General features: G+C 52.5%; 1 protein-coding gene and 5 non-coding genes across 6 annotated transcripts; all 6 read left to right on the top strand.

Annotated features, from left to right (window-relative positions):
* The first annotated feature begins 77 nt into the window (after window positions 1-77).
* Window positions 78-9248, top strand: DKC1 (dyskerin pseudouridine synthase 1). Its single transcript, NM_001031115.2, has 15 exons — window positions 78-135; window positions 304-365; window positions 536-622; window positions 913-1004; window positions 1510-1694; window positions 2168-2232; window positions 2806-2932; window positions 3273-3403; window positions 4411-4554; window positions 4815-4935; window positions 5660-5778; window positions 6322-6425; window positions 6876-6942; window positions 7566-7724; window positions 7960-9248. Exons 1-15 carry the CDS (start codon window positions 120-122, stop codon window positions 8029-8031), a joined length of 1551 nt encoding a protein of 516 aa, NP_001026286.2. The 5' UTR covers window positions 78-119; the 3' UTR covers window positions 8032-9248.
* Window positions 2333-2579, top strand: LOC112532456. The gene has a single exon (XR_003075188.1). It is a non-coding gene; the product is annotated as a small nucleolar RNA SNORD17 (small nucleolar RNA).
* On the top strand, window positions 3120-3195 carry LOC112532464. The gene has a single exon (XR_003075196.1). It is a non-coding gene; the product is annotated as a small nucleolar RNA SNORD83 (small nucleolar RNA).
* LOC112532451 lies at window positions 3567-3700 on the top strand. The gene has a single exon (XR_003075183.1). It is a non-coding gene; the product is annotated as a small nucleolar RNA SNORA36 family (small nucleolar RNA).
* LOC112532457 lies at window positions 5121-5367 on the top strand. Its single transcript, XR_003075189.1, has one exon. It is a non-coding gene; the product is annotated as a small nucleolar RNA SNORD17 (small nucleolar RNA).
* Window positions 5870-5945, top strand: LOC112532463. The gene has a single exon (XR_003075195.1). It is a non-coding gene; the product is annotated as a small nucleolar RNA SNORD83 (small nucleolar RNA).
* Window positions 9249-9273: the final 25 nt, after the last annotated feature.

The following is a 9273-nucleotide window of genomic DNA, read 5'->3' on the forward strand; positions in this document are numbered from 1 at the left end:
GGTGAGATGGCGGGGTGGCGGTGGCTCCGCCCACCCGCTGTCACGTGGTGCCGCGGGGGCTGTCGGGAAGGGGCGGCCTTTCCGCTCTCGGCGCGGCGGCGGCACCACGCGGCGCGGCCATGGCGGACGGGGACGGTGCGTGGCGCGGCGGCGGGAGGGGCTCCGAAATGGGATGGGAGGGGGCTGACGGGTCCTGCGTGGGGCCCGGGGCCGCGTGGCGATCCGTGGGGGGATCTGACGGCGGGGCTGGCCCAGGAGGCGCCTCATCGGGCCCGCGGGCCGCTAAACGCGTCTCTCCCGTAGGTTCTTCCGTGAAGAAACGGCGGAAGAAGGACAAGCGGTCGCTGCCCGACGAGGATGTGGCGGTGAGGGCGGCGCGGGGCTGGCGGAGGACCGCGATGGGCTCCACGTGTTCCGCCCGGCGCCGTGCGGCCGCCCCGGGAGCGGAGGGGGGGGGCGGGGGGCAGAGAGGGAGCGGTGAGCGGTGTGAGCGCAGCCGCGTGGCACCCCCTGAGCCCCCGTTGTGCCCCCGCAGGACATCCAGCACACCGAGGAGTTCCTCATCAAGCCCGAGTCCCGCGTGGCGCAGCTGGACACGTCCCAGTGGCCGCTGTTGCTGAAGGTAACGAGCACAGAGGGGCGGTGGCTCTCCTCCTTTCTCTTCGGGTTCCGTTCGGGTTCCAACTCCGTGAGCTGAAAGCAGTGTGGCCCCGCCGGGTTAATTTGTGCTGCTCCGTTCTCTGCCCCTCATCTTTGCCATTTTAGTCGTTTTCCCTTTGGAAGCGGCTCGTAAACCTGAATGCAAAGCGCCCCTTGTACAACTGGGAGCTGTGCTGGGACAAAGCTCTGCTGTCCTCGGTCTCACCTCCATCTCCTGGTACTTACAATCATTCATTTGCTTTGCTGTTGTAGAACTTTGACAAACTAAACGTGCTGACAACACACTACACACCCCTCCCTTCCGGCGCTAATCCCTTGAAGAGGGAGATCTCTGACTATGTACGGTGAGTGTAACCATCCAGGGTGTTCTGTTTCTCTTCCACAGTTAGCATCTCGCAAGCACGTTCTGTCCCAGATGCCTTTTTCTTTTCTCTTGACTCTGCCTCACTGTTCACCACTGAATGTCTGCCTGGGACCTGCTGGCTGCTCTCTGTGGAGGTGGCTTTGTTCTGGGCTTGTGGCTGCTCTGCAGGTAGATGTACAGCAGAGGAGTCCTCAGTGGTTCTCTGGAGAGCCATTCGGTCTGCCTGGGGCTTTGGGTCTGCTCAGATCACGGCTGCAGCATTTTACACTGAGCAGTGGTAGCATTCTGGAGTGTACTGTTCAATCGTATGAGCTGCAGTGCAGAACAGCTCTGTGTGTGCTCGGAGGAGCAGCTCTGTGGCTCAGCTCCTGTCTAGCTGTTTATTCAGGACCCTTTCTACGTTACCATGCCAAATCTCATCCTGTTTTTCACATTACTGTTGTTACCCCGACACGTAGCTCTTAATCTGTCATCTCACTCTATAGGTCTGGCTTCATCAACCTGGACAAGCCTTCCAATCCATCTTCCCATGAGGTGGTGGCGTGGATCCGACGCATCCTTCGAGTAGAGAAGACGGGGCACAGTGGCACCCTGGACCCTAAGGTGACCGGATGCCTCATTGTGTGCATTGAGAGGGCGACACGGCTTGTCAAGTCTCAGCAGAGTGCAGGTAGGTCCATTGCTGTGGGACCGTGGTCAAAGTGGCTGAGGAGGTGCAGAGGTCTTTTGGAGGCGAGGAGGTTTGCGTTCCTGTCTTTGAAAGGCCTGCCCTAAGCTTTCAGTGCCTTGAGCTCAAGGATCATTCATCCATCTTGCTTCCAGCCATTGAGGGCACATCCATGCTGTCTCAGCTGGTTTTTCTGATTGCTTCTCTGGGATTTGTGCTCTTTTAGGTCAGTGAAAACAGGTCTGAAAGACAGGTTTTGTGTGCTAGCTGAGCTTAAGGCACAAGTCTGCAAGTCTCAAGAAATAAAACGTGGTGAAGAAGCAAATATGCAACTTAGATTGTTTTGGGGGGAGAATAACCTACTGCATAATGAGTGGTGTGTACCTCCTAGGAGAGCTGTTTGTGTGGCAGTGCATGCCTTGAGGTCAACATTAAATGCAAGTGGCCGCTCCTGACTGCTCTTGTCGTTCTTTCAGGCAAAGAGTATGTGGGAATTGTTCGGCTGCACAATGCAATTGAAAGTGAGGCTCAGCTTGCCAGGGTAAGTCTCAGCACACCGCTGGCCACTCTGGCACTCTGTGCAAAGAGTTGGGCTTCTGTGGGAGATGAGGGGGTAGGAGCAGAGCTCAGGTGTGCCGTGTGTGAGGTGATGATGAAGTTTATCCATTCTCTGAGTGCAGTGGCACTGCCCTCCTGCAGCGCCCCGATTCCTGTTCTAGGGTCTGGGTGCCGTGCAGCCTCCAGAGACCCTGCAGTCTCCCAGTGTGCTGCTGGGGGCTGCTGTGGTGTGTGGCTGGCTGCCTGCAGGAGCCAAGCAGTGCCGGCCGGGTCAGGGCCCCTCTGTGGGGGGCTCTGTCACCACTGAGACGAGGGATGACATCTGATTGCATACTGCCACCTGATGAAAATCCCAGCTGTGCCTCACTGGCAGCTGCAGGAGCGTTTTGACCACATCAGTGGTTCACACCAACTTTCTTAAGTCTGAGATAGCTACATGGTGATGAGCCTGTCACTCACTAAAAAGATCCTCATTCTTGGAGACCCTGAGGCGCTCACGAGTCAGCTGTGCTAATGGCCCAGCCTAAGCTGTTATTTCTTCTGCTTCTACCTTCAGGCAATAGAAACTCTGACAGGAGCACTCTTCCAGCGACCACCTCTCATCGCCGCTGTTAAGCGACAGCTGAGAGTCAGAACCATCTATGAGAGCAAGCTGGTGGAGTACGATCCTGAGAGAAGATTAGGTAAAATGCAGCTTTCCTGCCTTTGTCTGGTTACGCTCACAGCTCCTGTGCTGCTTCCCATTCTTTGCAGATGTACTGAGATACGGCTCCTTGCACGCACTGAGCAGTAAATGCTCCATGCGTTGTTTATGCTGAGAAACAAATCTCACCTACTTTTCTCTGCAAGTTTTGCACCGTTCACTGAAGAGCCAAATGATGTCAGCTAGATGGCATTAGCACTCAGTGCAAAGATGACCTTCATCTATCACCCCATGCTGATGGCTCTGTGAGGGGCTGGACGTGGAGCCTCTGGATGTGGCTCGCTTGTAGCTATACATGTAAATTCTCTCTTGTGTTTCAGGTATCTTCTGGGTGAGCTGTGAAGCGGGCACGTACATCCGAACGCTTTGTGTTCACCTTGGTTTGCTGCTTGGTGTTGGGGGCCAAATGCAGGAGCTCCGGAGAGTGCGGTCGGGCATCCTGGGAGAGATGGTAGGGTGGTGATTCTGACTGTAACCAGCAAACTAGAAGTTGGAGATTGCAGGAGTTCCCCAAAATGGTCTTTCTTTGGTGTTGGAGAAGGATTTGGGTGCGCAGTGACTGGGAAGTGCTGTGAATAGGCCTGGAAGTGTGGCACTTGCCATAGGCAGTCCAGAACCAAAGTGTTGAGTTCAGTTCAGGGTCTTGTCCCTGTTCTGGTAATTAAGCTTTGGGACAGAAAGGACTGGGAAGTGCATCCTGGTGACTGAAAGCCTGTTTTATGCCACCTGTGTTTCTCAGCCTACAGACCACATGTGTGTCTTGAGTTCAGGCACAGGAGCTGTCTGCTCAGCAGTGTGATCACTTGTTGTCAGGGTGCAGTGCAGGGAGTGTGCCTTAGCAAAGGGCACTCAGGATGTGCAGTTTTGTGTGATCTTCAGCACTTTGCACAGTTTTCCATCTGGTTGCTCCTGGATCCCGCTGCCCATTCAAACTCCAGGACTAATTTATCTGCTTGCAAAGCTGGATTATCAGAGTGAAGTGCTGCCCTATCTGTGCTCTTACCAGAGGTGCAATCACTGGCAGTCATTTCAGAATCCAAGGTGATGGATGGCTGCAGCTGCTTCAGTAACTTATCCCATGCTACAGATTCACGAGCTGATTAATTCAGGCTTCTACTCACTCACCTACTTTGTCTAGAAGTCACAGCTATTTAAGCTTGGTCACACTTGGAAAGTGTTTAATGTAGACAGAGCTTGCACACTTGATTCCAGTGCAGTGTGACATTGGGCAGGTGGAAGCCAGAAGCAGCAGAGATGAGACTGACCTCGAGCTGCCAGCAGAACATGCTTGTTCTCGCCTTTCCTATGGAGATGTTGTTTATGTTTCTGAATTGGGCACCAGTTTTCCCTCCCTTCCAGCACACTATTTGCCATTAGGCTCCAGCTGTGTCTTTTGTGCGTGTTTCAAGCTGGTGGCTGTTTGGGGGGGGGTTGTTCAGAGGGGCTGTGTCTTTGCAGGACAACATGGTGACCATGCACGACGTGCTGGATGCACAGTGGCAGTACGACAACAACAAGGATGACAGCTACCTGCGGCGTGTCATCCTGCCCCTGGAGAAGCTGCTCACCTCACACAAGCGGCTCGTCATGAAAGACAGTGCGGTGAGTCCCTGAGGTAGGGCTGCTCGATGCAGAGCTGGTGTCCTGTCTTGTGCAGCTCGTAAATGAGGGATGATGGTCCTCGTGATGATGGCACTGTCGTGTCACGTGCTGTGTAGGACCTGGTGTTAATAGTCAGCTAGAAACACGTTAGTGTTATTGTTAATAACAGTAATGGCAATGGGAAGGTAAAATATTGGAGGTACTTGCATTGATTTTGTCCTCCAGTCGCTTACGGGCCTTTCTGTTCCCTTCCTCTTCAGGTTAATGCCATTTGCTATGGAGCCAAGATCATGCTGCCCGGTGTCCTGAGGTACGAAGATGGTATTGAGCTTAACCAGGAGATTGTAGTCATCACCACAAAAGGAGAAGCTATCTGCCTAGGTATGAAGCTGCTTATTCCTGTGCCCACCTATGTGCAGAAATAACAAACTACGTTCTGGTGAAGGTGTAGCAGATGGGACCCCCTACATGGGAGTTTGAAGTAGTGCTTCCTTAAGAGCTGTTCCTTGGCAAGGTGTGAAGTGTTCCTCGGTGTTTCAGCTGCACTGAGCTCAGGTGTGCCGTGTGTGAGGTGATGATGAAGTTTATCCATTCTCTGAGTGCAGTGGCACTGCCCTCCTGCAGCGCCCCGATTCCTGTTCTAGGGTCTGGGTGCCGTGCAGCCTCCAGAGACCCTGCAGTCTCCCATTGTGCTGCTGGGGGCTGCTGTGGTGTGTGGCTGGCTGCCTGCAGGAGCCAAGCAGTGCCGGCCGGGTCAGGGCCCCTCTGTGGGGGGCTCTGTCCCCACTGAGACGAGGGATGACATCTGATTGCATACTGCCACCTGATGAAAATCCCAGCTGTGCCTCACTGGCAGCTGCAGAAGCGTTTCCAACTTCTGATGTGGTCACATCAGTTTGCTGCCTTTGAGCAGGGCATCTTTCTGAAGCTTTAGTCCAGAGCTTTCCTCCACTGAGGTTTTCAGGGGGATATGGCATTGCTGGTGGTTTGTCTTTTCTTTGTGCTGCCAGAGGAGGAACAGCCTGAACCCAGCACATTCTTGCATCTGTAGTCTCACAGTTCTGCTGTTTTAAAGTGTTTGTAAATTCCCTGCTTGCTTCTGCAGCCATTGCCTTGATGACCACTGCTGTCATTTCTACCTGCGACCACGGCGTGGTAGCAAAGATCAAGAGAGTAATCATGGAGAGAGACACATATCCCCGTAAATGGGGCCTCGGTCCCAAGGTGAGCAGCTGGGGACTCAGTGGTGTTGGTGGGAGCCCAGCTGTGGGGCTGCAGGCACCTCAGGTCTGCTTGAACCCTCCTCTGGTCAAGAGCCAAATGATGTCAACTGGTTGGCATTAGCACTCCGTGCAAAGATGACCTTCATCTATCACCCTATGCTGATGGCTCTGGAGGGGCAAGGAGCTGTGCAGTTGCAGTGCTTCAGCTGAAATGTGGTAGGTCATTAGGCTGGAGGAGAAATGATGGCCAAGGATCTGAGTTCAGTGATACGCAGTCGTCTGCTGCTGTTACTTCTCTCACAAATCAGCCATTAATTATGGATAGGGCACCTCCTGCCTGTTCCTTGTCTGAGACACATAGGCTGCTGTGCAGTGGGCGTTTCCTGTGAGCCATCAGAAGGTTCTCAGAATGGTTAAACCAGAGACAGTGTAGTTGTTGCCTTGGCTTGGTCCTGGGTTATTTCTCAGGGTGGGTGGCTGAAGCCCAAGGGATGGTTTCTCCTTCATGGAGCTGTGGTTCTGACCTTCTGCCCTTTGCTCTCAGGCCAGTCAAAAGAAGATGATGATCCAGAAGGGCCTGCTGGACAAACACGGAAAGCCCAATGAGTGCACACCAGATTCCTGGAAGAAGGAATACGTGGATTACAGGTGGGTGCAGGGTGTGCAGCTTCAGAGCGGTGGGCGCAGTGATGGGTTGCATGCAGTGAGCGCTGTTATGGGCACCAGCTTTTGTGCTTAGCATGTCAGACCTGCCCCAGGGTGAATTTGCTGTCTGGACCCTTGGTGTTTAGCTGTGCTCCTCAAAGTCACAGGGAACATGCTGGTGGTGTGCCAGGCTGGAGTGAAAGGCCCTGAGCAGACGGTTATCCCTCTGTAGCCTGTGTCTGTGGCTCTAGAGGGAGTCAGTCTGCTAAATGAAAGAGGGGAGGCTTTGCTGTCGTCCTGTCCAGGTGGCACTGGTGCAGGCTGCAGGTCATTCCCACACTGAACCCCCCTACCCAATGCCTGGCGTGGGTTAGGTAGCCCTTGTGAGAAGGGGCTTTGTACTTGTGGAAGGCAGCAGCAGTCCCACTCAGCCCGAGGTCTCTTCTCTTTTAGGGAGTCGTCCAAGAAAGAGGCAGCTAAAGTTCCCCAGGCTGTGTCAGAGGTGGAAAGGGCTCCAAAAGTGAGTATTACTGCTCTCTGGTTTAAGGCTGTTTGGGCTCTGAAGGCTGCTTTGGATCTTGTGCTGACTTCTGTGGTAGAACCTATCTGTGTGAGAGCAGAAAGTGCTGCCACTGCTCTGTCCTTTTGGCCCCTGTCTTTGTATATGAGTACTGCAGCACAGTAAGAGGGAATGAGGAGTACTGTAAAAGCTGCAGCATCCAAAGAAATACACTGGATGGAGCTACAGCGCCGGGTCATTGTGCCAGAGAACCCTTCTGGAGATTACAGGCTGTGAAAGTTCATCTGAGGAGTCCATGCAAACATTGAATATAGAGTTCCCTGAGTTAGGACTTCTGCACTCATGTAAGGATCTCAGTCAAGGGTTGCATGTAGTGCAGCAGAGTTTCAAATAGGAGGACTTGAGGGAACACTAAGAAGTTGGGGTGTAATTCTGGCAGAAATGAATCCCTGTGCTGTATGATAAAAGGGACTTCTGGCAGTCTGTAGTTCACACTCTGTTTGAAGTGTTGCTTACTGAGAAGTTTGAGTCGGGGGAAAAAGCAGTTGTGCTGGGCTTGCAAACAGCTTTTCCATCACTGGAGCTTGTTTGGAAAATGGTCTGACAGTGTGCTCTCCTAACAGAGGAAGAGAGAGTCAGAGAGTGAAAATGAGGCTGTGAGCCCCCCACCATCCCCAGCCACTCCACCACCAGAGGAGCTGAGCAAAAAGGAGAAGAAAAAGAAGAAGAAAGAAAAGAAAGCCAAAGAAGCAGCTGAAAGTGGGGAAGAACAAATAGAAGTGGTACGTAACGGTGCTGCCGTGGGGCAGTTCAAGCATTGGGAAGAGTTACTGTCTGTCCTTTGTGCACATGGGATGTGTGTGTGGTGTTTGGACACCTGGGGCTGTGTGTGAAAGAATGGGAGGTGAAAGAGATTTCCAAGAGTGCTGTGTTAGCCTTGATGTGGATTGTCTTCCTGACATGAGCAGTGAGTGATGCCTTTTTGATTAAATCCTAAACTCTCAATCCTCTTTGCAGATCAGTGAAAGCAGCGCCAAGAAGAAGAAGAAGAAGAAGAAACAGAAGGAGGTAGAAGAGAGCTCAGAGTAAGCAACTGGATCTGTCCAAAGCAGGCGACCTCATCATTAGGGAGGGAGAAGTCTGAGACCTTGAGAAAAAGAGGACTGCCCGTGCAGCTGAGGGGCCAGCGAGTTCCAACTTCCTTTTCTGCTGTGCATATGAGTGAGAAGTTTGCCCAGGACGTGCCCTGCTCCAGCACCCCTCCTCATCCTGTTTTAAGGGTAGCCAGAGGAGAGTGGTGCCTGACTGCCCCTGCACTGAATTGTTCTGTAAAGCTGGACACCTTGATGCCAATTGAAGTGGTATCTTCAGGGAGGATGCAGCTCCTTGCTCTTTGGGGTTTGTTTTCACTATGAAAGGGAGGAGTAACAATTTCCCTTCTCTCTTCTCCTGCCTCTTCCTTCTCTTGCAAGGTCGAAACTGTTACCCGACAGTTACAGAATGTGTTTGTGTCTGGAGGACTGACCTAGCCGTGGCCCATCTGGAAGGGTTTGGCACCTCTGAATTGGTTATTTGAGGGGCTCTGGTTGGTTTTAACCTGGCCGTATGCTTGGCCTGACCCTCAGCTAGTGGAGAGCAAACGTCCATTCTTTGGTACCTCTTTTCAACTTTATCATAAAAGGATTAGAACGTGAAATTCCTGCTTTCTGCTTTTTAGTGCGGGGACCTGCTTGTTAGCTGTGAGCTGATCCCAGAGCCAGTGATGCTGCCAGTGCTGGCTCCAACCCAGTTATTGGAGTGGGGCTGCAGCCCTCTCAGCTGCTTCTACTGGTTTTTGGTATCTCATATGCTTTGGAGGCGTTAGGGGTGCAGCTGCAGGAGGAGCAGAGGCAGTAGGTGGGCATAATACAGGGCTTGTGAGCACACAGTCTTGGCAGCTATGCACGGGGCACTGAGCGTGAAGCCTGAATGATTTCAGGGTGATTTCTCCCTGTTTCTTTGGGATGGCTCAGTGGGATCAGGTTACTCCTATTATAGGAACAGTGCTGAGCCAGGATTTTAGCTCCTTTTAGTAGGGAAGGATCCTGGCTGCTTTGTTCTGAGCTCTCCCTGCAGAGATCCTGTAACATTTGTCTTACCCTCCTGAATTGCTTTCATCTTAATCATCTGCCTTTTCCCTTCAGTGCTAGAGATGCAGTCAGTGCAGACAGCAACTGATGGCTGTCAGAACCTGGGTTGAAAAAAACGTTTTTATTCACTTTTTTTACATAAAAAAAAAAAGAATAAAAGCCCTATTTTTGAATGGGTGACTTTCTTGCTTACCTGACTCCT

This window comes from Gallus gallus, chromosome 4, assembly GCF_016699485.2.
Source record: "Gallus gallus isolate bGalGal1 chromosome 4, bGalGal1.mat.broiler.GRCg7b, whole genome shotgun sequence".
Taxonomy (NCBI): domain Eukaryota; kingdom Metazoa; phylum Chordata; class Aves; order Galliformes; family Phasianidae; genus Gallus; species Gallus gallus.